Here is a 27,100-nt window from a genome sequence, read left to right as displayed (position 1 = left end):
TACAATAGTGATTACATTATGCCTGTAGGAGTTCACTGATTGGCAAACTGGCTGGCCACATGCTCCCAAGATCCTTCTGTCTCCATGACCCCAGGGCTGGGATCGCAGGCGTGCACTAACACATAATGGTACCAAGGCTCTGGATGCAGAGCTCCATGCTTGCACAGCAAGCTGTTATCTGCTGGGCCATCTCCCCAGCCCAATTCCTGTAATACGTTTGCTTACTACTTAACGTTGGTTTGGGAGTTTTAAATGGAATTTTTTTTATTTTTTTATTTTTTGACACAGTCTGGCCATGTTGACCATGCTGGCCTTGAACTCCTGGGCTCAACTGATCCTTCTGCCTCAGCTTCCCAAGTAGCTGTGCTACAGGTGTGTGCTGTTACTCCCAGCTATGGGGCCAAGAGATTTTTAGAGTTTGTGTAAAGACGCATATAGGTGAGAGCTGCTAAGCCTTGTTTTGTTTTTGAAACAGAGTCTCACTGAACCTCAGGCTAGCAACTCCCTCTGAAGTACAGGCTGGCCTTGAACTTGCAATTCTCCTGCCTTAGCTTTCTGCCTGCCGGGATTACAGATACCCTTCGTCACACTTGGTGGCTGATACATTTGTGTGATTACGTGTGCAGGCGCGTGTCTGTGTGTGCAGCAGAGGGCGATTCTGGGTGTCACTCCTTAGGCACTCTCTCCTTTTCTGCCCTCCTGAAACTGGGTCTTTAACTGGTCTAGAAGTAAGCAAAGCTGCCTGACCAGCCAGGTGCAGGGATCTATCCACTTACCCTGCCTCCCCAGGGCTGCCATTACAAGCCTGTGCTGCTACACCCAACTTTCTCCACTTGGGTTCTGGGTATTGAACTCCCGTCATTGTGCTGGCTAGGCAGGTGTTCCATGGATGACGTCATCTCCTCAGACCTGTAGATGCATTTTGAAAAGCTAGTGTGTATCTATTTTACCAAGCAGTGCTGACCTGATGCGGGCGAAGGAAATAGGGACATAGAACAGAGGTGATGGGCACACAGGAGGGTACTATGACAGGGGAGCGCGAACAAACGGGTCACACGTTGAACTCCCTGATGCAGGTGCAAGAATGAGCTGAGGAGACACGCGCAGCAACTGTGAAGATGCCTGAAGGTTGTCTCTCAAGACCGGCAAGTGTTCAAGAAAATATTTTTAACTAGTGGGGAGGGTGGGTTTGCTCTTCCCGAGGAGGCCAGGACAGATTGCAGGGCATGGCCTGATTTCTGGGAGATCCAGAAAGGCATGGAGAGGGTCTGTGATCTAACTGATGCTCCTCTCTCTCTCCCTTCTTTCCTCCTGATCCACCTGGTCTCAAGTAGCCCAGGCTGGCTTCAAGCTTGCTGTGTTGCCTAGGAAAACTCTGAACTGAGCGCCCACCTCCCTGAGTCTCTGGATTACAGGAGTGCACCACTGTATCTGGTTGCTGGGGTGCTGAGAAGTGGGCCATCACACTCTAGACTGAGCTACATCTCCACCTCTTGGGAGGTTTTCTTTTCCCACTGGGCTGGGGCTGGGGCTGGGCTGTTCCTGCCTGAGATCTGTTAACAGGCAGAGAGCTCAGATTTGGGTGAACTGGGAAGAAGCTCAGGCCAATCACAAACATCTCTGATGTGTATCCCCTCTCGTTGCTCTTGGCCCATGTCTGAGACTCTTTCTTGCATGGAATGTGGGAGAAGTGATTTCTGTGGCAGAATCAACTCGGAAAAAATTGGAAAAATTTTTCTTCTTCTTCTTGCCAGTATCTCCAACTGTATACAGGAAGAGGTTGGGACTCTCTTCTGCCATCGAGGGCTTAGGAGCTGGCATGCCTGCGACCTGCTGGTTTATCCAGGTCACATCTGTGGTCTGATGTGCTGGATGGCCCTTGTGAGACCCCTGTGGTGTGTTGACGTCTCTCAGTCAGGCCCCACACTGAGGTGATGATTGTGGGGTTCTGCACGATAGTCCCAGTAACGAGCGCTTGCCTGCTGCTGACAACACAGGCGTGTGACCACACCACATTTGACAGGAAAGGATTTTCCCAAGGTAACATAATTTTGCTTCCTTAAACCAGGCTGTTAAAAAAACCAGTGTCGGTGTTTCATTTAATGATCAGTAAGAGAGTCAGAGGGTGGCTGCATGGAGCCCCGTCTCTGGGCCTGAGGCCCTGCACAGGTGCTAGCTGCCCTTCCTGCAGAAGTCACCTCCATGCTCCAGCCCGGGTGTGAGGCCACCACCACGACCTGCAGCTGGGCTGGGACAGTGTTCCCAAGGAGGGAAAGAAACTATAAGACAAGACAGCTACCTCCCCCCTCAGACCAGGCTGCTGTTCCCCCCACCTCCCCCCTCAGACCAGGCTGCTGTTCCCCCCACCTCCCCCTTCAGACCAGGCTGTTGTTCCTCCCACCGCCCCCTTCAGACCAGGCTGCTGTTCCCCCCACCTCCCACCTCAGACCAGGCTGCTGTTCCCCCCACCTCCCACCTCAGACCAGGCTGCTGTTCCCCCCCACCTCCCCCTTCAGACCAGGCTACTGTTCCCCCCACCTCCCACCTCAGACCAGGCTGCTGTTCCCCCCACCTCCCACCTCAGACCAGGCTGCTGTTCCCCCCACCTCCCCCTTCAGACCAGGCTGTTGTTCCCCCCACCTCCCACCTCAGACCAGGCTGCTGTTCCCCCACCTCCCCCTTCAGACCAGGCGGCTGTTCCCCCCACCTCCCACCTCAGACCAGGCTGCTGTTCCCCCACCTCCCACCTCAGACCAGGCTGCTGTTCCCCCCACCTCCCCCTTCAGACCAGGCTGCTGTTCCCCCACCTCCCACCTCAGACCAGGCTGCTGTTCCCCCCACCTCCCCCATCAGACCAGGCTGCTGTTCCCCCCACCTCCCCCCTCAAACCAGGCTGCTGTTCCCCCCACCTCCCACCTCAGACCAGGCTGCTGCTCACCCCACCTCCCACCTCAGACCAGGCTGCTGCTCACCCCCTTCCCCCACCTCAGACCAGGCTGCTGTTCCCCCCACCTCCCACCTCAGACCAGGCTGCTGCTCACCCCCTTCCCCCACCTCAGACCAGGCTGCTGAGCCAGGGAACTAGTGGCAAAGCTCCCCTGTGCCAGGAAAAGTAGTTGTGTTCAAGAAGTATCTCTTCAAGGTTTTCTTCACAGATATCCTAGTCACCACAAGTCCACAGCCCTCTCACTGGGACGGAAACTGTGGATCTGGTCTCCAGGGAGAAGGGAAGAACAGGATGCTCGTTCCCTGCACAGAGACCCTCCAGGACTCTCTCCCTTCTTTCTCTGTCCCTGCTTGTTCCGCCCGTTTCTCTCTCTTGTCACCCACTGAGCCAGACATTGCCCGGGTGCTGAGCTGGGGCTTTCCCCCACTTCTTTCTCTCTTCTCCGTCCATCTTTGTCCTTTCTCCCTTTCTGGTTTGTGGCACTCCCCTCCCCCCACTTTCTCCTAAATGCTCTCCACACAGATACACACACAGGGTCTACTGTTTGCATGCGCACACACACACACACACACACACACACACACACACACACACACGGTCTACCATTTGCAGGCATATGCACACACACATACATACACAAGGGTCTACCGTTTGCACGTACGCGCGCGCGCGCACACACACACACACACACACACACACACAAAGTCTACCATTTGTAGGCACACACACACTTACATACACAGGGTCTACCATTTGCAGGCACGCACACACATACACACACAGGGTCTACCATTTGCAGGCACACACACATACACAGGGTCTACCATTTGCGTGCATGTGTGCACACACACACAAGGTCTGCCATTTGCACGTGCACACACACACAACGTCTACCATTTTCACGCACACACACACATACATACACAGGGTTTACCGTTTGCACGCACACACACACATAAGGTCTACCATTTGCACACACACACATACATAAACAGGGTCTACCATTTGCATACATGCACACATGTGCATGTACACACACACACACAGGGTCTACCATTTGCAAGCACACACAGAGCCAGGTTCTGCCTGGGTTCTGAGCTGGGGCATTCCTTCTGAAGCTGGGGAAAATAGTGTGTCTTAGGGGCTTGGGAAAGGGGTTCCTGCTGAGCCCAAAGCCTTCCTCCGGGGACTGAGCACACAGGCAGCACACCCTCCGCAGGCCACCCTAACCCCTTTCTCTGGAACAGCTCTCTTTAAGGATGGCTCCCCCCACAGGGGAATTCCTGAAGCTAACAGTTGACAAACCCACACACCCTCTGAGGGCTGGGCACCAGATAAAAAGCCCTCCTCAAAGCCAGCCCTTCTGGGGACCGGTGTGGGTCCCAGCAGGGCAGACGTGCGGCTGTCACCACCGCCTCTGAAACTGATCCTGATCCCAGCCCAGGACAGAGGACCAGACGTCCTGCAGGACCTAAGACTGACCCCTGCTGAACGCTGAGGCGTCTGGGGGACACCACTCCAGCTGAGGGCAGAGCACGAGGTGAACGGGCAGAGCACCTGTCCCCATCGCTAACTCCCGGTCTGCCAAGGTCACCTGCACTGAGTCCCCTGCGACAGCACTCCACCGCCCTCTGCACCCAAGAAAAACTGGTTTTCTAAGTTTTTCTGGTTTGTTCTCAGTGCGCACCGCTGAAGGATCTATTTCTGTCTCTCCTTCAGGAGGGTGAGCTTTGCCAATGACTAATCCCGGTCCTGAAGATTGATACTCTTGTCACCTGCACGCGGGACCCAAGCCCAGCAGGGAAGTGGAGAGATAAGCCCTTGCCTGCAGCTGAAGCTCCAGCCTGCCAGGGCCACCTGCCTTCCTTTTGCTACTGCAGAACAACTAGGAGCTGTCATTGCTGCCTAGGCCACCTCTGTCCTCCTGCAGACGCTGACATGGGCTCATCGCAGTGACCACCTGGGGCCCAGACTGCCCTTCGCAGGGAATTAGTAGTGGCTGCCTCTGCAGGCGAGTGGAGCCCCTGGATGGATCTTGGGACCCGAGCCCCTCATGTCTGCCCTGCTGAAGCTGTGTGTGGCACTTTTGCTTCTGGGTATGCCCCGCTGTGGCGCCCAACACTGGGAGCCCTGCACAGGTAAGGTGGTCATATGGGGACCTGGGTAGGCCATCTATTGTGGACTCGGGGTGGGGAGGGAATGGAGTTGAATATGCGACTTCTTACTATCGGGTCACTGCATTTGGTAGGATGCTGGCCTCCTAGAGAGCTGGGCATGGACAGACGGTGGGGTTATAGGGGACAGGGGCATACAATAGAGGGGACCGCACAGACAGTCACAATAGAAGACATCTCTTGAGCTGCCAGATGTGGGAGGAGTTTCAAGTTTCAAAGAGCTAAGAGCAGCCATGGAGGCTTCGCATGTACTTACCTGCTTGGCTGCCGGGGAAGGCCGAGCACCTGCTTCAGGAATGAAGTCCCCGGCCCTCGGGCTCCTGGCATGGAGATGAGCTATCCAACCTGCACTTAGCAAAGCTCTGGGCTGCCACGGGCCTGGCTCTGTCCCCAGTTGAGGGAGAAACACAGGCCCAGCCCCAAACACACCCACAACCCACACCTGGGTTCAGCCTGGAGCTCCTCAGGGTGGGCTCACCGTGGGCCTCCTTCTTTTCTAGAGAGGCCACTTGGGAGCAGTAGTGACCACAGCACACTGCCCTAGGGGTCCCAACAAGAGGTCCTCTTTATCAAGTCACAATTTATGGAATAAAGAAGCAAGATGGTTAAATCTGGTAGCCAGACCCGCTGGGGGATAGCAAGTTGGTGACGGGGACCCCACAGACAAGTGTGCCGGTTGGCTGTGGTTTCATGTGCATACCTCCTCCTTGGCTGCCAATGTGAGGATCCTGCATGCACTGGGCTGCTGCTCTCTGTGACATGTCCAGGAGTTGATCCCGTGATCTGGTTTTGGATCACTGGCCTGCATAGATGGTGTCATTAGCTAACCACAAAGCAGTGGCTGGCTGTGAGTCCCAGCAATTGCCAGATCACAGGCCATGGGTGAAAAGGCCCTGGGGCCCTGATACAGGAACCCAGCAGGAATCTGAGAAGAACAGAAGCCCCTGGATCCCTGGATCCTGTTCTCTGGCAGCCCCACCCACAGAGATGGCTTTGAATGTGGGGCTTCATCAGCTGTGTGGGGCTAAGTTGGTTGTCACCATGCAAATCCCCTGACTCCAAGCAATACCCCTTCCTATGTGGGGCCACCCCATGCAGGTGAGCGTGTAAGTGTGCCTCAGAAGGACCCTGTGCAAGCCTGACTGGGAGTCATGAGTGCGACCATGCTTCTGGGGCCGGGATGAGTCACGAACATGTGCCTTCTTGTTCCTTGAGCCTGGAGAGCACGGCCCACCAGCACATGATAATAAAGGTTATTTATAAAGCCCGCCCCCTCTCCCCTGGAGTTACATTTCGAATCGTTAAAAGATGACCCAGTTATAAATATGGTGAGCCGGGGAGGAAATGCACATAAAAACCAGGCTGATATTATGTAGCTACATCATATGATGCTTGAGAGGCCAGTGAGGGTTTGCCCAGGTTTAAGTCCCTGCAGTTCTACTCTGTGCTGAGCATTGAGCCACTCTGAAGGTCTATGAGGGTCACAGGTGCATGCTCCATTCTGTCTTCCCCTGGCCTGGGCTGCTGTGCCCAGCACATGGGAAGAGGGGGGAAAGCTTCCATGAGTATTCCCAGTTGTCACTCTTGGCTTTAGAGGCAACCCAAGGAGGCCCCTCTTTGCTCTTGTCAAATGTTTTCTGGTGCTTAACGTGCAAATGAGGTGACAAGATGGGGGTCTGGTGTCAGTTGTCCCTGTGGGGCCTAGCAGTCTGTGTTCTGGGGATTTTCTGACTCTCCAGCAGATGGCCAGCAGTATGGCGCTCAGGGACCCCAGGTCACTGGTCTCAGACATGGCGGAGGATAGGCTGGGGAGGGGGTTCAGTCATAGAGAGAGGACATTCCACATACCTGGTGAGTGAACTCCCAGGAGGCTGCTGGCTCCTAGTGGGAACCGACTTCTCTTTTCTCTCTTTGACAGGAAGGTCCCCAGGAGAGTGGGAGGGCAGAGACAGGGTGCCACCTGTCTTCACAGCCTTGGAAGGCAGGAAAGCTTGGTGTGTGGGCAGGAGCAGAGTTCCCAAGGAGCCTTTTCCACACTGGGCACAGTCCAGGCCTGTTGGAGGTTAGAGGCCCCTGGGGTGTTAGGGTTCTCAATTTCCTGGGATTACCACCTGGAAACCTGCTCACTTCCACCCCGCTCTCTCCTGCACGGGCAGAGTAGGGCTCAGGGCTCAGAGGATGCTGGTGTGAGGGTGGAGAGGGACAGAAGACTAGAATGTGGCTGTGGCCAAGAGGGCATGGCATGCTTGCAGCTCTGGAAATGTGGGGGACTTCCAGATTGGCCCAAGGGGGTGGAAGAGAGAGAGAGAGAGAGAGAGAGAGAGAGAGAGAGAGAGAGAGAGAACAGAGAGAGAGAGAGAACAGAGAGAGAGAGAGGGAGAGAGAGAGAGAGAGAGAGAGAACAGAGAGAGAGAGAGAGAGAGAACAGAGAGAGAACAGAGAGAGGACAGAGAACGTCTGCCATTCTGCTTCTTTCTCCTTGTTACCCTTCCCCCACCCCCAGGCTGTACTCTTCGTGGGTTGGGACATTTGAATAAAGTACTACAGGGGACTGCTCAGGATGCACTATGCTTTGGTTGTACCACATCCCAGCTGGCCCCCTCCTGTCTCTGAACAGTCACAATCAACCAAGGGTAGTGAGACTTGGGGATGCAGGGTTCTCTTGCCAGGGACTTATCGGGCTGCCAGACACCAGCCACACTCCACTGGGGACTTCAGTCAGAGGCGAGACAGTCCAAATCCCGAGGGTCACCTGGAAATGCTCTCAGAATATCCCTGACCCTTGCATGAGGCAGGAAGAGGGACACTCAAAGGCCAGGAAGAGAAGTTTATTAATGGCAGGGCAAGACATGCATTGGGGAAAGCAGAGGCATGCTAGGGATTTGGAGTGCTACCAGGCCTTTATAGGAAGCTGCAGGTGGGAGGGTGGCACCAGCTGGTGGGATGTGACATCACGGAGTTATGCTATACTGGTGCCAAAGCTGATGCTGCAACCAACCCCTACAACAATGTGAGAGAAGGAAGGAAGGAGCTGAGCTCTGGCGCCCCCACAGGACAGGTCAGCAGCAGCTAGAGAGACCACAGCAGGCCTGGCGGGAGCAGACAGGGCTGCAGAGCAGGGACATGCTGGAGCAGGGCTTGCAGCAGCTGGGCTGGCAGGACGAGGCACAGCAGGAGGAGCTGGGCACACAGCAGGCAGGTCTGCACACAGGGCGGCAGAGCAGGGACACGCTGGAGCAGGGCTTGCAGCAGACAGGCTTGCAGCAGACAGGCACACAGCATGAGGGCTGGCAGCTAGACTGCTGGCAGCATGAGGAGGATCCAGAGCAGACGGGTGTGCAGCAGACAGGCTTGCAGCACAGGGTCATGCAACAGGATGGCTGGCAAGGAGAGCAGGTGCCGCAAGCTGGTTGGCAGCTAGACTGCTGGCAGCATGAGGGTGCATAGGAGCTAGCACAGACAGATTGGCAGCAGGGGCTGGACCCACAGCTCACTGGGGTGCAGATGAGGGTCAGGCAGGGGACTGGGGCACAGCAGCTGGGAACACAACAGCTGGACTGGCAGCAGCTGGGGGCACAGCAGCTGGGCTCACAGCAGCTCTCTGGGCAGTCATCCACCTGCCAGGAGGAGTTGGTGCAAGCGTCAGAGCAGACAGACATGGTGGAGGTGGCCATGGGGGCAGGGTCTGGTAAGAGCTGTGGGTGAGAGAGTGTGTGAGTGAGTGAGTGTGTGAGTGTGAAGGGCTGGCTGTCAGCTTTTATACCCTGCACACAGAGTGTTGTTGGTGCAGGCAGCCCTTCACAGCGATTCTTTCCTTGTTGGTGTTTGGAACTGGTTCCTGGAGAGCCCTTCCGGCATCAGCCGGAAGATGCCACCTTGCTTGTAAATGCCCTGGCTGCGTGTTGTGCTAAGCCAGACACCTTGGCCAGCTCTACTAATGGGGAGGGGATCTGGGTAGGAGATGGCAGTGGTCAGGGACTGGGCTTGGGCTCCATTGATAGGGTGGTCAGATCTGTGTTGCTGGAAAGTCCTAACATTTGAGTGCACCATGCTGGCCATGTCTGTCCCCTTTCTCTTTGAAATTTGCCATCAAGTCCTTGCCAGCGAAGGTGGAACTGACCCTAATGACTGAGGTGGGCTTTCCTTCTCTCATTTTGGCCTGGATGGAAAGACTCATCCTGAGGACTCGGTAGCTTATGGCTAGTCCTCTGCTACACCTTGCTCTGGTGGCGACAGGTCTGAGGCAGGACTGGGGTGCCTAAGCAGCAGTTCCTTTTGCTAGTGACCGGAGCACTCCTTGCTCTGGCTTTGATGACCTTTGATATGCATTAAGGCTGAGGCCGGAGCCTGGTGCCTGGATGCCCTTGAACTTGTGGGGCCCCTGTGCTTCCGTCTCATTCTTAAGGGCTCATTTTCACCACAACACAGTCCCTCAGCATCAGCCCCAGAGTTCTGTCCGGGGGCCGCGGGAGGAACTATGGGTGGAAGAGGCCTCAGTGGTCACAGTCTATCTCAGAAGGGAGAGTTCAGGTATTCTCAGAAGGACCTCCTTCATGGGGTGCTGGAACTCTAGACAGGCCCGCAGCAGGACAGGAAACTGGGGGATTCTGTAACTTGCCATGCATCACACATTGGGGATGTAGAGGAAACCAGTCAATCAGGTTGGGGGTAGACAGTCCCTGAGCTCTGAGCTGATGGTGTTCTGTGTGAGGTGTGTGTGGAGAACCTCTTTGCATGAGCCGTGGTCCTGCCAAGGTTCTGTCGTCATGACTACTATAGTTTCAATATGAAATGTCCTTCCAAAGAGGTGTGGTTCCCAGCAGAGGGTGCTGGTGAAGGGTGCCAGCAATGGAGCACAAGGTGGGCACTGAGAAGCCTTTGAAGGGTTGTGTTGTTCCTTATCTATCTGTGTCTTTCCTTCCATCTCTCCCTTCCCCCTTCCTGGCAATTATGAATGAGGTAAGAAGCCCTTCATCACCATGTGCTTGTGAGGTACAAGCTTCTCACCTCAGAGTTTGAATTTAGGAACTTGTGATGCCTCTGAGACCATGGGGCCAGCTCAGCCACAGCTGTCAACTCGTTCTCTTCCATTTTAGAGACCTCCAGCTGAGTAGAGCCTGATTCCCAACACCGACACAGAAAAGCGCTTCAGGATGGGCCAGAGTGCAGTTAAGCATGTACGAAGGATTTAGACAGAGACATTGCATTGTGAGTGTCCCCAGAGAGTCTGTTGCAGTGTCTACAGAGTTGTATATGTGATCCTATGGCTTTCTTTGTGTGTATGTCTGTGTTCGTGTGTGTGTGCACAGTGCATGCACGAGCATGTGTGTGTATCTGTGTTTGTGTGTGTGTTGTGTAAGTGTGTGTGTGTTGAGGCCAGAGGACCACCTTAGATGTTGCTCCTCACATGACATCCACTTTATTTTGTTGTTTTTTTTAATGCAGGGTCTCTCTTTGGCCTATTTCTCATCGATTGAATCTGGTTGGCCGGCTGGGGAGCCCTAATGATCTGACTGGCCTCACCTTCCCAGTGCCAGGATTTTAAAACCATGGGTTGTGGGGATTGAACTCAGGTCCTCATGTTTGCACAGTAAATCACCTTACCCACTGAGCCTCTCCCCAGAACACAGTCTGAAGATTTTTGTTACCTTCCTGCAGTGTACAGGGTCTAAAGACCCAGCAAAACCTAACACTCACTCAAGCAACACACAAACTGGCTTATTTTCTCTTCTCTTCCATATGTAAATGAAATTTTAGGGTGGTATTTGAAGTGCACTGCTTAGATTTAGGGACAAACAGGAAGGCAAATACAGCAAACGTGGAGGTCACAAGCATCCGGGCCCTTAGTAAACACCGCTTGTTTCTTGTTTCTGACATCCATGTCTGACCTGTCTGCAGAGAAACACACATTATCTCACTAGGCAGTTTGGATTTATTAGCTGTTTGAAGGTGTGTGTGCGCGCGCACGTGCCAGAGGACAGTCTCTGCTTTCACTCCCAGGGGCTCTGATCAGGCTGGAGCTCACTAAGCAGTCTAGGCTGGCTAATCAAACTCAGGTCTTCACTCTCCAAAGGGAAGCATTTGATCGACGAGCCATCTTCCTAGCCATTCTGAGTTTCTTGGAGGATGGAGAAACTCTAATCTCTGGGTGAGGCCGTCTTTCCCATGTCAGCCCCTCCCTGCCAAGTTCCCGTCTTTCTGTGAAGTACTCCACACACCCCACACACAGACCAAGTTATTTCCACAAGCACTTTCTCTCAACAGTGAGGTCCCACTAAAACAAGGACCTGCAGGATTTATGAGTTTGTTTATGGCTGGAGTTTGACAGAGTGATCATATCTTTGTGATAGTGTTTACAGCTTGCTCAGACTGCCTGGCCTGAGAGGAGGAGAGGGGAAAGCCACCCAGAGGTCAGGTATACACAGGGGCACTGAGTGTCTCCTGGGGCCCTACGGTCCTCACTGGGGCAGTGAGCTCCTCCCTAGGACAGTGAGCTCCTCCCTGGGGCACTAACATCCTCTCTGGAGCAATAAGATCCTCCCTGGGGCACCAAGGTCCTCCCTTGTGGCACTAAGTTCTTCCCTGGGGGCACTAAGATCCTCCCTGGGGGCACTAAGATCCTCCCTGGGGGTACTAAGTCCCTCTCTGGGGGCACTAAGATCCTCCCTGGTGCACTAAGAACCTCCCTGGGGGCACTAAGATCCTCCCTGGGGGCACTAAGGTCCTCCATGGGGGCACTAAGATCCTCCCTGGGGGCACTAAGATCCTCCCTGGGGGCACTAAGATCCTCCCTGGGGGCACTAAGATCCTCCCTGGAGGCACTAAGGTCCTCCCTGGGGGCACTAGGGTCCTCCCTGGGGACACTAAGAACCTCCCTGGGGGCACTAAGGTCCTCCCTGAGGGCACCAAGGCCCTCCCTGGGGGCACTTTCCTCCAGTGTAGGCAGCCCAACTCTCACAGTGGTACTCAGGTGGGTATCAGGGCAGGGCAGCCACTGTTAACTCAGATGTGGGTAATAGGATAGCCCAGATGAGGAATCAGGATTGAAGGGGCCGGCACATAGTGGGGTGCTCCCTCCTGGACCCCGATTAGGCACAGACCACACTCAAACACCTGTTTTCACAGAGAGATCCTTTATTAAGCAGGGAAGAAAAGAGACCGACTTCTGACTGAGGCAGAAAAACAGCAGCAAATGCCCTTGCAGGTGTGGTAAATTTTTAGGAGGGAAAAGGGGAGGTCTGTGTTAGAATGGGCTAGGATGTGGCGGGATGTTTTAATTGGGCTTGTTAATTAGGGTAGCCAAAAGGGGGCTTTGGATTGCTGGCGTTCAGTACTTTGACAGCCCCAGGAATGAGCCTGGAATAAGAAAGTGTCCCAATAAGGGAATAGACCTTGGTGGCTAGCTTTAGGGATGTCATCTACAGTTTGCAAGGGAGGGGGGAATGGCAAGGCCTGTCAGTGCCGTGTTTATTATGCCTGGGCCAACTAGAGTCCTTTTGAGGACTGTTGTGGTCTTGTGAGCTCAGGTCTCCCAGAGGCAGGAGGCCTCTGCCTCCTGGGGAGGGAGAAAGGGAAGGAGGGAGAGGCAGAGGTCTTTATCTTTTCATTGTTTAGGGTCCTCTCAGAGCCCTCCTCTGAAAGCTGGGTAGTGTGAAGGCAAAGTCCTGCAAAACTGGCCATAGTTGTGTTAGCTTCTTGTGGTAGCTGTGGTGAACCCCGACACATGTTGCGGAGATTCAGGGTCAGGGCCAGGCAAGCAAAAAGATGGGTGGACAGATGGCAGTTTGGATGGGTCACATCAGCAGTGGGGACCAAGGAGCTGAGGCCCCAGGTGGGCATTCTCCTATCCGTCCCTTGACACATGTGGAGTGATTAGATGAAAGGCCAGGACTAGTTACCTCATGTTCTCCTCCCCATGGAGTGACGTGAGGGCGTAGCACCTTTCCTCGGTCTGGTGTGTTGGACGAGCTCTTGGGCCAGGTTTTTGTGATATGGTTTTAATAGGCACACGTGCTCATGTGTTCCCAATCCACTCTGGCTGGTTCACAGGGACGTACACAAGATGGAGAATCCTCCTGCTTTAGTGTTGACACTCACTATGGCGCCAAACGCTCCTGGTGACGTGGAGGGGATCCAGGGAAAGGTCCAGCCTGCACGCGGCTGCTCCACAGCCTGGAGTCAGTCGGGACAGCAGACCGAGCACCGCAGCTGCTGGAGCTGCTGGCTGCCTCTCTCTCTGACTTTGGCAATGGAAGGTAGGACACCTGGCTTGGCCTCCAGGCTCACAGCTCCAGGAGAGTGTGGCTTCTCCCTGAAGAGGAGCTAGAGGAGAGACTGCAGAGTTGGCAGGTTGCAGTAACCTGGATGAAGGCTGTGCCTGAAAAGCGAGAGACAGAACAGGAGGTGGCAGGTGGGTGCGTGTGCCCTGGAGGCCTCTTGTGGGGGGCAGAGACGGCAGCATGGAGAGCGATGGAGGGGAGACAGCTGCTGGGCCTGGAGGGAGTTCATGTGGGAGAAACAGCCAGCTCTGCTTATTCCGTGTTGAAAGCCTATGGGTTATTTGCATTCTAAGCTGAGGAGGTAGCCTACGGAGTGTGGGGAGATTTGAGGGTCCATGCTGGCCCCTGGGCTCTGAATTCCCCTAGTATAGGGTGAGTTGTCTGCTTTCTCTTGTGAGGGACGGAGCCCGCTCTCTCTTCCGAGGGACCAGGTTCTTAGCAGCTGCCTCTGTTGGTCCCTCCAGAGACAGGCTTGCGGCGGACAGGCACACAGCAGGCTGGCTGGCAGCTAGATTGTTGGTACCAGACCTTTGGCACCAGACATACGTCCACCCACCCTGAGGGTCTGCTTGTCCTTGCCAGATGACTCCTGGGAAAGGGGCTGCCTATGATCAGGATCCTCTATCATAGGTGTGAGAGTGATGGCCCAGGACAAGCTGGGGAAGGTGGAGGGCCCCGCTGCCCTGCTTCCTGTTCCCCCATTGGGACTTGACGCTGGTTCCAACTGGAGTTCAGAGAGGAAGAATGAGGCGTGGCTAAGGTCAAGGAAAGTGTTTATTAGGGTTCTGAGGAGCCTTCCAGTGAGAGGGCACCTGATAATTTCCCACAGAGAAGTCCTCTGATCCCTGGACTGTGGAGCAGGAATCCTAGGCTTGTGACCAGGATCTCAGGCCGGGTAATGGCTGAGAGCAAGACAGGATCCTCTGTTGTTTGGTGAATGATACTCAAGCTTAGGCAGGGCTTGCATCTGAGGCAGTCCAGGGACTAGGGGGAGAGGGGACGGAGCCCCAGGAAATGGACCCATCAGCAACTGGACTTCTGGCCTGAGGAGAGGCCACAGCAGGCTTGGCGGGAGCATGCAGGGCTGCAGATCAGGGACATGCTGGAGCAGGGCTTGCAGCAGCTGGGCTGGCAAGATGAGGCACAGCAGGAGGAGCTGGGCACACAGCAGGCAGGTCTGCACACAGGGCGGCAGAGCAGGGACACGCTGGAGCAGGGCTTGCAGCAGACAGGCTTGCAGCAGACAGGCACACAGCATGAGGGCTGGCAGCTAGACTGCTGGCAGCAAGAGGAGGATCCAGAGCAGATGGGTGTGCAGCAGACAGGCTTGCAGCACAGGGTCATGCAACAGGATGGCTGGCAAGGAGAACAGGTGCAGCAAGCTGGCTGGCAGCTAGACTGCTGGCAGCATGAGGAGCCAGAACATATGGGTGTGCAGCAGACAGGCACACAGCAGGAGGATTGACAGCATGAGGGCTGGCAGCTAGACTGCTGGCAGCAGGAGGAGGATCCTGAGCAGATGGGTGTGCAGCAGACAGGCTTGCAGCAGACAGGCACACAGCAGGACTGTTGGCAAGGGGAGCAGGTGCAGCATGAGGGCTGGCAGCTAGACTGCTGGCAGCATGAGGGTGTGCAGCAGCTGCTGCAGGCAGATTGGCAGCAGGGACCGGACCCAGAGTTCACTGGGGTGCAGATGAGGGTCAGGCAGGGGGCTGGGGCACAACAGCTGGGCTGGCAGCAGCTGGGGACACAGCAGCTGGGCTGGCAACAGCTGGGGACACAGCAGCTAGGCTCACAGCAGCTCTCTGGACAGTCCTCGATCTGCCAGGAGGACTCAGTGCAGGGCTCAGAGCAGACGGACATGGTGGAGGCGGCCATGGCTGAGTGGAGGGTTGAGGGTGAGGTGAGAAGGTGTTGAATGAGTGAGTGAGGTGGGAAGGTGGGTACCACTTATATATCTCTCAAGGGTTTGTGTATGTTTGTGTTGTCCTAGCTGCAGTTCCTTGTTGATGTTGATGATGATGATGTAAGGACACCCATCAATCAAGTGGCCATGACCTGTAGCTCTGCCCATAGAACTTTCAGATAGAGCAGGGCAGGCGTCATTTCCTCTCCAGGGAGGGTCAGTTCCCTGTTGTCTGCCATGGCCACCTCTTGAGGCCCCTAGCTCTGGATCCCTGCTTCAGCCCTTGATTGCGTCATCAGCACGTTTTAACCTTATTTTATAGCCACTTTATTTGGGGATGATGGTCAGAGTGCTGTGTTCATTTTTTTTATCAACAATACTAGTGGTTTTTTTAAATAAGAGATTTATTTATTTATTATGTATACAGTATTCTGTCTGCATGTATGCCTGCAGGCCAGAAGAGGGCACCAGATCTCATTCCAGATGGTTGTGAGCCACCATGTGGTTGCTGGGAATTGAACTCAGGACCTCTGGAAGAACAACCAGTGCTCTTAACTGCTGAACCATTTCTCCAGCCCCAACAATACTAGTGTTAATAGTTCTTGCTTTGATCTAGGAATTATTCCAAGTTAGTCTATAAATATCAACTCACTTAGCCCTGCGACCTTGAGAGGGAGCCGATTTCATTATTCCTAGATGAGGGAAACTGAGACACAAACAAGAGCTTGTAGAAGAGTCTGTCAGGCAGCTCAGACACCAGAACATGGGTACTTCCATCCTGTGTTCGTATGTTCGTATTTGCATGGCGGGGGAGAGGGGGCGAGCCAGGACACCCGTCACCCCAGTAGGAATGATTTCTACTGGGCAGGGCTAGAGCTGAAAGGCATGGTAGAGCTGCTTAGGGCAGGGCAGGGGAGTTGTCACTGCGCTCCCAGGACTGGGGGCGGGGGAGGGGGTTGAAAGGGGGACAGGCTGATGTGAAGATGACACAACAGGGGCTTCAGGGATTCACTCTGAAAATAATGCCTACTACCTACAGCATGAGGACCCAGGTTGACTGACATACAGTAAGAGGAAGGAGGTTGTTTAGAAGGGATGTTGGAGTTTGATTGTGTTCTCAGATGCAGGAGGCTTTCTACTGAAAATTGAACAAAAACACCCATAAACATAAGAATAAATAAATAAAATGTGTAAAAATAATACCTTTCATCTAAAAGGAGGGTGGTTTTGCAGAGTCTGGTTGTGGAGGCATGCAAGATACAAGAATGAGTCGGCATTACAGCTTGCACCAAGGTTCTAGAGCAAAGCCTGTGGGCCCAGGCAATATGTAACAGGCTTGCCCTGAGCATTCTCGGCACTGCAAAGGTGAAGCTTTAGTTACAGTGGAGACCCCAAGACGGCGGAGAAGCCAGGAACATGGAGTGCCTGCTAAGGAGAAATGTGCAGACACAGGGTGGGGGCTGACCTGAGAGAGACAGAGGTTGTGTGTGCGGCAGGCATCAGAGCTAGGGGGCAGGGTTGCCAAGCTTGTTGGAGCCTAGATGATGTCATCATGAGCCCAAGATGCCTGATATGGAGCTGTGGTGTTTAATATGTACTCTGCTGGTGTCCAGTCTTACTTCGGTGTCGTCTTTCCTCATCATCCTCCCCTTCTGCAATGTGAATGCTCACTGTGTCTGTGTATACTATAAACATGTGACTTATTTATTTACTTACTTTTCAGAGCTCACAATGAGAGCTGCCTTGAGTCAGAGGAGACCTAACAAACGTCTCTGAATCACGTTAGAACTGTTGAGATTATGAAGACCCTTCGAGATAGACCAAACACATTTTGACTCATGACATAGCAACAAGTATATGGGGTAGAGTGTTGTGGTTCCAAGGTGGAGCATTCCTACAGGTTTAGAGGTCTGAACACTGGGTCCCAACCAAGGCTTGGATGTGCAGATACTCTTGGTGGGTGAAGATTCAGGTCAAATATCTTTCTAAGAAGAGCACTGTGTGGTTAGGGCCAAATGTCACCTCCAAAGCCAAAGGCTGACCCTGCGTCTGTGCTAGGAAATAGAGCAAGACCCTGTAAAAGAACTTTAGGGTGCCCTTTACTTCCCAGGGGTGTGTCTGTTGGTTCATACAGTAACTGTGTCTCTTTTGAGGAATCTCCAATGTGCCCTGGAGACCTGGTATCTGTTCTACCCTCCACCCCACCGGGAATGCAGATGGGCTCCAAACTCCCCACACATGCTAATACTTGCCTTCCTTTTTAAACACTGCTACCAGCCCCCAAAGTGGGACATGGTGCATCTCACTGTGATAGCTTCTCTTTAATGAACTTGGCCATTTGTGTGTCTTCCCTGGAGAAATTAGAGTTCAGTCCTCGGCCTGCTTGGTGATGGTGTGTCCTTTTGTTGTAGGAATTCTTCCCATAGTATGAACATTGGCTATTCGTGTGTCTTCCCTGGAGAAATGATCATTCAGTCTTCAGCCTGCTTGGTGCTGGCTTGTCCTTTTGCTGTAATAATTCTTTCCACATTCTAGTTATTAACTTTATCAGATACACCACTTGTCAGTATCTTCCTTCCTGTAAGCTTTCTGGTCCTACCCTCCCCATCTCTCTTGTGCAGTCTCTGTCTGCCTCTGTGTTTCCCCCACTATCTCATCCTTCCTTCCCTTTCTCCATCCGCACTTCTGATGGATGGTGCTGTCTTCTGAGGATAGGATCCAACACTGTGTGTGTGTGAGGGGTGGGGGAGGGAGAACAACTTGTCTCTGTCTATCCTCTCTACCATATTGGTTCAGGATTGAGCTCAGGTCATCAGAGTTGGGCTCATGTGCCTTTTCTTGCTGTGCCATCTCACCAACCCTTAAATTCTTCTTCTTCTTTTTAAACTCACCTGTTTTTGATGGAATAATTTCTGTTTGATGGAATGATATTTCTTCCTTCTTGCATCTGCTATCGGGTTTGTCCAATGTGTATTTAAATTTCAGCTATTGTACATCTCAGTTTTAGAACTTCCTTTGTTTGATTAATTCCACGTCCCTCCTGGGAGTCTCTACCTATTCACTCATGAAGATAATATTTTTCTTTGATCTTTGGCCTTAGAACAGCTGCTGTGGTCACTGCCCATCTCTGTAATGAGATCATGCCGGATTCTTTCTGCTGGTTGCTTTTACTTATGAAGGTGATTTATATCACAAAATCTCTTATATCTGGTTACTTATGAAATACATTTGGAGACTCTGGGTTCTATTATCTTCTTGTGACTACGAGTTTTGTTCAAGCAGAGAGCCAGCTAGTTGGTTATTTTGAGTTTGTGTAGATCTGGTTTTAAACTCTGTGGGGGTACAAATGTGGATAATCCACCCAGCCTCCACTCAAGATCCCACCTTTCCTGATGGTACTTGTGGCACACTGCTAAACACATCAAAAGGAGGACCAGCTGTGCTCCCTGTGAACCTACATTGACTTTACCTGCTTTCCAAGGGTGTGGCTGGTCCAACCTACCTTCACCCAGGACACGGATGGATGAGGACACTCATTATATTCAGCCTTCTAGACCACAGGAGAAGAACAATCTCTGTGGTTGTAGGAGGACTGTCATCCCACAGGGCAGGACTGTTGTCCGACAGGGAAGTTATCTGAACTCCTGGACTTCTAGAAGCCCATGTAAGGAAATCAGGAATTCACGGGGCATTGACAAATCCACACAGTACCGGGAGAGGATGGCTTGGAGCCTAATGTGGCAGGAGCCAGAGAGCTGCATTAGTCATGGAGTTGGGCAAGCAAGAGCATGGACAACAGCAAAGCCAACCTGGGAGGCCAGAGGAAGCAAACAAGGAAGACCAGATGCATTCTGGGTGTTCTGGGACACTGGGCTGGGTATAAAAGCCAACCTGGGCAGGAGCTCCAGTCATTCCCACCCTCCTTCAGACCAGCCAGCCTCCACCATGTGCCACACCAGCTGCTCCTCAGGCTGCCAGCCTGCCTGCTGCGTGTCCAGCCCCTGCCAGCCCTCCTGCTGCGTGTCCAGCCCCTGCCAGCCCTCCTGCTGCGTGTCCAGCCCCTGCCAGCCCTCCTGCTGCAGGCCTGTTATCTACATTCCTGTGAGATACCAGGCAGCCTGCTGTGTGCCCGTGAGCTGTAGACCCACTGTGTGCATGACTCCCTCCTGCCAGTCCTCTGTGTGTGTGCCTGTGAGCTGCCGGCCTGTCTGTGTGACCTCCTCCTGTCAATCATCCGGGTGCTGCCAGCCCTCCTGTCCCACCCTGGTCTGCAGACCCTCCTGCTGCTGACCAGTGTCTCCAAACCAGCTTCTGCCAGTGCAGATGGGACACATCTATTCCTCTCCCTCTGTGGCGGTGGCTCTGCACCTGAAATAGGTTGGAAGCACACATAGCTCGCCCTGGAACTTGGGAGAGAACACAGCAGAATGACAAAGATACCTTTCCCTCTGCTGTTCTCTACGGATGTCCTGGCTCCAGGATCCTTCTTTTACCCATGTGCCAAATAAAGTAACTTCTCTAGTCATCTGTGCATTTCTGTCCTGGTTCTTGTCTGTCTTTCCTGGCTTCGTTGGCACCAGGAGGCATGGAAGATCAGGGGTGTCTATGATGCAGCCTCACCACGGTTCCTTAGAAGGAAGCGTGCAGGGTGGAGACATGGTTGATGAGTGGGTGGGTTTATGCATCTGGCATCCCTGTGATGGGCTCACTGTACCACATTGCAGTGTCTGCTCATGCTTGCATTTCCCATGGCACATGTAGCAGGGGCTCGTGCATGGCGAGGCCTACAGTGTTTATGAATGGTTTTCTGTTTCCTCTGGGGATGTCCTGTGTCCCAGGTCACAGTGACTTTCTTCCTACTGGGCAGCTTTGAGATGTTTGAATTTCATTTATACAAACTGTTGTGTGTTGGGAGCAGTGAGACCCCAGATCCTGAATTTCTTGTAATTCCCTGATCTGAGTGCCTACAGCTGCTCTGAGCACGAGACCTTCAGGAGTTCCTGATGGCAGGAGAGTGGTTTCTGGTGGGTTTGGCTGGGGCGTGGCTATCTCTATATAATCTGCCCCTGAATACAATAAAGGGGGCATTCTTGGGGAATTCAAGGATGACCCATGTCGCTGTCTCTCTGTGTGTGTTTGTGTATTTAACCTCCAGCCCCTTGCCCAAAGCTCGGTAACTGGGTGCCAGCGCACAGAGCGCAGACACGGGGGCGCTGTGCGCAGCAGTTGTGCTCCAAATCACTTTCTCAGTACTGGAGAAATTTATGCCCATTTTCTTACTGTTGATTAATTACAATATGACAGTCACATATCTAGTCACTTTCCTATAAAGCAGCTAGTACACTCTTGTCCCACTAACTTCTTGGGGTGGCTCCTGCTGAAACCACATGCGTACCATTCTGTGTCTTTTTGCATCGTGGTGTGGGTCACTTCTGCATGTTCTAACACGTGCTTTCTCTTTCAGAAGGTTTTCAATGATCGTGTTAGGTTCTCTGTCTCTCTTCCTGGGACAAAACATACAATGAAAGTAACCCGAAGGAAGGATTTATGTTGGCTTACGGTTTGAGGGTGCAGTCCTTCATGATGGGGCAGTCACGGTGACAAGGGGCCGAGGTGGTTGATGACATCGCATTCGCAGTCAGCGGAGAGTGAGGCACGCAGGCTTGGTTCACTTCCTCCTTTTTATTTGTTCTGGAATCCTGGCCCATAGAATAGTGCTTGTGCTGCCGACCCTTAGGGGAGTCCTTTCTCCTCTGTGAAGTCTTTGTGGAAATATAATCATCAGTGTACCCAGAAGTACATTTCTATGGTGACCCTAAATTCTGTTATGTTAACAATGGAGATGGGCCAGCACAGTTATAGTTTTGGGGAAGGTTTCCCTCTGGGGAAGTGTTGATGACTGCTTCCACTGGCTGGTTCTATGCCCGTGTCTGCAGTCTGTAGTGACTGTTCCTTGTGGAGGTTTCTGAGACAGGCAGGCATGGGGGTTGCATCCTCTGCTGCATCCCATGATATCATCCTGGACCTGTGGTCCTAGAGTTCTCTCTCTTGACTGCCTTGACATTTTTCTTTATTTTCTGCAGGCTGGCCATCAGACATCAATTGCAAATGTTTTATCCTTTAGCATCCAAGGTCATCAGGGATCCACTGTGCTATTTAAATAAGTGCTTTTCCCAAAGCTGACTAACTGCCCCGCACAGACAGCACACTCCATGCACCTATGGTGTGCTTACACACCCAGGTTGCTCTCAGACCCATGCACACACATATAATCATGTACTCAAACCCTTACGAACATAAAGGATACACATGAAGAAACAATCACACGCCCATGTGTGAATGTTCACTCATACCAATATACTCAGGTACTCATACTTAAACACACATTCCCACACCCGCGTGTTTTAGTACACACACACATTCACACTTCTCCACATGTGTGCATGCTTCTGCAGACGCACAGCCATGCTTGTCTCTGTGCATGCACGGCCTTTCACTCAGGCACTCCTGTGCATCATTCTGGTCTCTCATCTGAGAGGTGGAGATGAAGAATGTCTCTCTGCTACCCAGAGGCACAGGCAGAGGCCCCGCCAGTCCTGCAGTGTTGACTTTTCTCATAACTGTGGCACAATAAAGGACAGAACACTTAAAAGGGACAGGATTGACTTGGCTCATTTCTCCTTCTAGAGCCTTTGATGGGTAGGGTCTGGCCAATTTTCCGTTGTCCTAGGATAAAGCGGTTGGCTTCCCTTTAATGGCATTAATCCCTTTAACAAGAATACCCTCCGCAGCCATGGCTTTCTGATTGTTCCCTTTCTGTCCAGGCTGCATGGTCTTTGAATCATCTGCTCTGCTTTTAGTTCTTGATTCTCAGTGTAAATCTGTCTAAAAGCTCCCAGCAATAACCAAGCCACTGTGCAAATTCTTTGCTGTCTTGAAATTTATTACACATGGTTAATTTAGCCACCACTATAAGCCCAGCCTCACGTAGTACTTCTGGGTATAGAGAAATTCTCTTGCAGAATATCCCATGGATGGTCTCTGGTCAGTTCCCAACAGCATCCTGAAATTTGATGAGCACATCCTTCTGTCGAATTTCTATTGGTGTTCTGGTTTTGAGTTCTCACCTGGATGCCTTACTAGTTCTTTGGATAGCCTTTGAGCTACAGCATAAACAGCTATAGCATATAAAGTCCCTAGGTCAAAACTCCTACACCATCTGTCCAGACACCAGTCAAAGGCCTAAGAACCACAGAGTCAGGGCTAATCGCAGCAGTATCCTGCCTTCTCTGGCCAGTTTTCTGTATCAGTTATTTTTGTATACCTGTGTTGAATAAAGCAACTTAAAGGACTGAGGGAGGTGTTTAGCTCTTGGGTTCAGAGAGTTCAGTCTGCCATGGGGGAACACAACAGTCACACTGGGTCACAGAGAGAGAGGCGAATGCTTGTAACTAGCTTTCTTCTTTGTCCACTTCTATCCTAGCCCACTGGAGGGAGCCACCTCCTTCAAACACAGTCTAGACTCTCAGTTAATTCTCCCTAGAAATACTCACAGCATGCTGGAGATGTACCTCTGTACCTAGGAGATTCTAAACCTATTCAAATTGATAGTGAAGATGGACCTTCTTACTATATATGGTCCCTCCATAGCGTTGGCTGGCCCTCAGGCTTCTCTACGCCTCCTTCTGGGTGCTAGGATCTGGGGTGGGGTCCTGAGGAGAGTTCAGAACAAGGGAAAGCAGAAAAATAATGAGAGTCAAGCACTTGGATCTTGCAGGGAGCTCTAGGTTTCTTTAAAACTGCGAGGAAAGACAAGGAGACTAGGAAGTGGGAGTTTGAGCCGCGTCCCAATACCACAGTGATCGGCCCGGAGAGATGAGACTGTTCTCATGCAGGAGGGTCCGGGGTTTGAGAGCCTGTAAAGTAGAGGCCAGCAGCAGGCAGATGAGCCAGAAGGGAGGGGCTGGTAGGGTGAGGTAGGTGGGAGCGCTGGCAGCACCCTGGGGACTGGCAGCTTACAGACTCAGCACAGGTCAGCTGGCAGGAGGCAGACACAGGGCACAGGGTCCATTTCAACAGAGCCTATTGGTGTGTGTGTCTGTGTGTGTGTCTGTGGCAGCACTTCTCACAGCCTTGGGAGGGCAGCAGGCAGGGATGAGGCAGCACAGAGGAACGGGACAGACAGCAGGTGGCCTGAGGAACAGTTCATGTGGTACAGGTGGCTGGGACTGGGGAAGGCTTTGGTGGAAAAGGGAACATTTTGTAGCATATGGTCACATGTAGACATACAGTCCTGGTCACACATGTATGATTATGCATACATTTACACTCAGACATACACATTCACAAACTCTGAACCCCGTGCGCGCGCGCACACACACACACACACACACACACACACACACACACACACACACACACACACAGGAAGAGCAAGCTGCTCTCCATACCTGCTTCTGTCTGCTCTCTGACTCCAGCTGAGGCTCATGGGAGGACTCTCCCTGTGTTCAGCCTCCCACATTCTGCAAGCCCTTCCTAACCCTGGGAGAAATGTGATCTCTGTGGGTGTGTAAGGCCTGTCATCCTGCAGGGAGAACATCTGGATGCCTGGATCTCTGGGATCTCGTGTGAGAAAACCAGGATGTGATGGAGCTTAGTAGAATCCAAAAGGCCCCAGGGGAGGATGGGTGGGAGCTCAGGCCCAGCAGGAGCTGGAGCAGGTGTAATTAGCCCTGAAGTTGAGGACAAACAAAACAGGAACACAGCCAACAACAAAGCCAGCCTGGGAGGACAAAGGAAGCAAACAAGGAAGACCAGATGCATTCTGGGTAGTTGGGGGGAGCACTGGGCTGGGTATAAAAGCTACCGTGGAAGGAGCTCCAGACATCTTCACCCTCCTCCAGACCAACCAGCCTCCACCATGTGCCACACCAGCTGCTCCTCAGGCTGCCAGCCCTCCTGCTGCGTGTCCAGCCCCTGCCAGCCCTCCTGCTGCGTGTCCAGCCCCTGCCAGCCCTCCTGCTGCGTGTCCAGCCCCTGCCAGCCCTCCTGCTGCGTGTCCAGCCCCTGCCAGTCATCCTGCTGCAGGCCTGTTATCTGCATTCCTGTGAGATACCAGGCTGCCTGCTGTGTGCCCGTGAGCTGTAGACCCACTGTGTGCATGACTCCCTCCTGCCAGTCCTCTGTGTGTGTGCCTGTGAGCTGCCGGCCTGTCTGTGTGACCTCCTCCTGCCAGTCATCTGGGTGCTGCCAGCCCTCCTGTCCCACCCTGGTCTGCAGACCCTCCTGCTGCTGACCAGTGTCTTCAAATCAACTGCTGTCACCATAGACAGGACACATCTATCCCTACCCACCTCCTTCTGTGACCATGGGTTTGGCATGAGGCACGTGGGGAAGCATGCCCAGCCCACCCTGAAACTGTGAGGTAATGCAGAAGTGACCAGGTTCCCCTGACCTGCCCTTCTCTGAGAATGTCCTACCTCAAATGACCTTCTCTTACCCTCTGTGCCAAATAAAGTGGCTTCTCGAGTCAGTTCTGTGTTTGTCTTGGTTCCTGTCTGTCTGCATAGCTGCCTTAGCCTCAGAAAGCATGCAATATCAGCGCTCTCTTTGATCCAGCCTCACTGCAGCTCTTCATTAGGTAGAATGTAGGACAGAGGAATGGCCTGATAAAGTAGATGTGGTCATGTCCCTGTCCTGTCTGTCTGCTCTTGCACATATGGCCCCTGCCACGGACTCTCATCTCCTGTGGCTCCATCCTGCCTGCCCTGGTTCTCCTTCCCCAGTGCTACAGGCACAGCAGAGGTAGCAGTTGTTAGATGGGCTGGATTGTCCAGGGCTGCATTTCCCTCTTCTCTTAGGATGTCCTGTGCCACTAGTCACGGTGACTTTCTTCCTGCCTGGCTGCTTTCGAAAATTAGGTCTTGGTTCCATGATCTGAACTTGTCAACTCCCTGCACCGTGGCATGCCATAGTTCTTGAATGATGACCAGATAGCATAACCACTTCCTATCACTTCCGGTATGGACACTGGACACATCGTCCAAGTTCCACTCATGTCTTGGTGCAGCTGCTTCTAGAGCCGGGCGAACTCTGTCCTGTGTTTTCAGTGAATCGAGTTAGCTGCATTCTGTGCATTCTGCACTTTGGCGTCGTTCATAGTCACGTTGCCAACATACCGGGGCCGCTCTCTCCATTGCAAAGCTTTACCCCCAGCTTCCTTCAGTCTGCTGTGCTCATTCCGCATAGAAAGCAAGTGTGCAGCTTCTCAGCTCTGCTGAAGTCCTGCATACTGTCCTGAATAAGCCTCTCTGTGGAGTTCTCACTGCTGGCTGGCTTGCTTAATCCATGAGGTGTTAAAGTCATTTTATAACCCAGATGCCTGGGTGGTCAAGGACGCACTGTGTTGGTTAAATGGGGGATCTGAATGAAACTAAGTCAGAAGTAGAATCAGTCATCATGGGAGAATAGCCCTGGACATACACACCCCACTTCATGTTTACACACGGGCCAGGGCACACATATGCACTCTTATACACACTCTGTCGTGCACTCAAATTCACACAGTGACATGCAATCACACATAGAGAAGCCTGCTCTTGTATAAAAAAATCAGGCATGATAATCTTACACACATTTCTGAGCCTCCTTCATGTTTACGTGCGCACACACTACACAGCCACACACACGCACACATACACACACACGTGCATGCCTACATATATGCACACTCCCTCGAACATAGCCACATTTCCAGAAACACCTATGTGTATACATGTACCCTTGTGTGCCATACACTCGCACAGGCATGGATTCTGGTGTCTCTCACTGGAAGGTGAAGGTAGATTGAGAGGCTGGGGAACAGAGGGACTCTCTGACAGTTAATATTGATTATCGAGTTGGCTGGATCTATAATCTCTAAGAGATATCGCTGGGTGTGCCTTGAGCAATTATCTAGATTATGTATTGGCGTAAAATAAGTGCAATGCAGATATTAAAGAATATTTACCACTTTAATGATAAACTTACAGAACCGAAGTTCCAGCGTAGTATAGAAGGTAGGAAGGAAAAAGGGACAAGCCGCCTCCCCACGCGCCCATTTATTGGCAGGCATTCGCCCGAGGCAAACCCCGCCCCCTAAAGGGGCTGTCTTAACTCTACAAGATTAGGGTAGTAGAAGTGGGGGGACCCACCCTAAATGTGAGTGGCATCCACCATGGGCTGATGTCCTGGACTGAACAAAAAGGGGAGAGCGAGGTGAGCACACTGAGCACGGGCGATCCCCTCTGTCTGCTGAGCACAGGTGATCCCCTCTGTCTGCTGAGCACAGGTGATCCCCTCTGCCTGCTGAGCACAGGGGATCCCCTCTGTTCAGTCCATCATGGGTAGCAGAGTGGTTCGTGTCCTGATGGACCATGAGATGACAGACTAGGAATGGTGTTGCTGGCTTGGCTTTCTCCATTTCCATGGGTAATCTGTTTAGTCCCTCAGTCCCTCAGTCCCTCAGTCCCTCAGTCCCTCAGCCCATGGGATGGCACCTCCAGAGTCAAGGAGGTCTATCCTCTCAGCCAGTCTTCCAAAACACACACACACACACACACACACACACACACACACACACACACACACGGAAAGATCTTGGGTGTGCTCCATCTCCTAGGAGATGCTTAAAGATTTATTTATTTATGCATTTATGCATTTTATGTACATGATTGCTCTGCCTTCATTGCACCAAAGAGAGCATCAGATCCAATTACAGGTGGCTGTGAGCCACCGTGTGGGTTCTGGAGCTGAA

The 27,100-nt window shown here is 52.6% G+C and overlaps 3 protein-coding genes across 6 annotated transcripts in view; 1 reads left to right on the top strand and 2 right to left on the bottom strand.

The window, feature by feature from the left end:
• The first annotated feature begins 5,014 nt into the window (after positions 1-5,014).
• Tspear (thrombospondin type laminin G domain and EAR repeats) overlaps positions 5,015-27,100 on the top strand; it is a 159,851-nt gene continuing 137,765 nt past the window's right edge. The window contains exon 1 of the mRNA XM_075979853.1: positions 5,015-5,085. Coding sequence (XP_075835968.1) covers positions 5,046-5,085 — 40 coding nt within the window. The 5' untranslated portion in view covers positions 5,015-5,045. The remainder of the gene's footprint in view (positions 5,086-27,100) is intronic.
• On the bottom strand, positions 8,181-8,795 carry LOC142854380 (uncharacterized). The gene has a single exon (XM_075979852.1). It carries the CDS (start codon positions 8,793-8,795, stop codon positions 8,181-8,183), a length of 615 nt encoding a protein of 204 aa, XP_075835967.1.
• On the bottom strand, positions 14,424-15,278 carry LOC142854377 (uncharacterized). 4 transcript variants are annotated; one of them, XM_075979840.1, is made up of 2 exons: positions 14,646-15,278; positions 14,424-14,528 (listed from the first exon to the last, which is right to left on the bottom strand). In XM_075979840.1, exons 1-2 carry the CDS (start codon positions 15,276-15,278, stop codon positions 14,424-14,426), a joined length of 738 nt encoding a protein of 245 aa, XP_075835955.1. The 4 variants fall into 4 exon arrangements, with proteins under 4 accessions (XP_075835955.1, XP_075835953.1, XP_075835956.1 ...); XM_075979838.1 differs by having other exon boundaries at positions 14,424-14,756; positions 14,844-15,278; XM_075979841.1 differs by having other exon boundaries at positions 14,424-14,751; positions 14,920-15,278.

Source organism: Microtus pennsylvanicus, chromosome 7 (assembly GCF_037038515.1).
Source record: "Microtus pennsylvanicus isolate mMicPen1 chromosome 7, mMicPen1.hap1, whole genome shotgun sequence".
Lineage (NCBI taxonomy): Eukaryota > Metazoa > Chordata > Mammalia > Rodentia > Cricetidae > Microtus > Microtus pennsylvanicus.
This window is presented reverse-complemented; position numbering and strand designations above follow the sequence as displayed.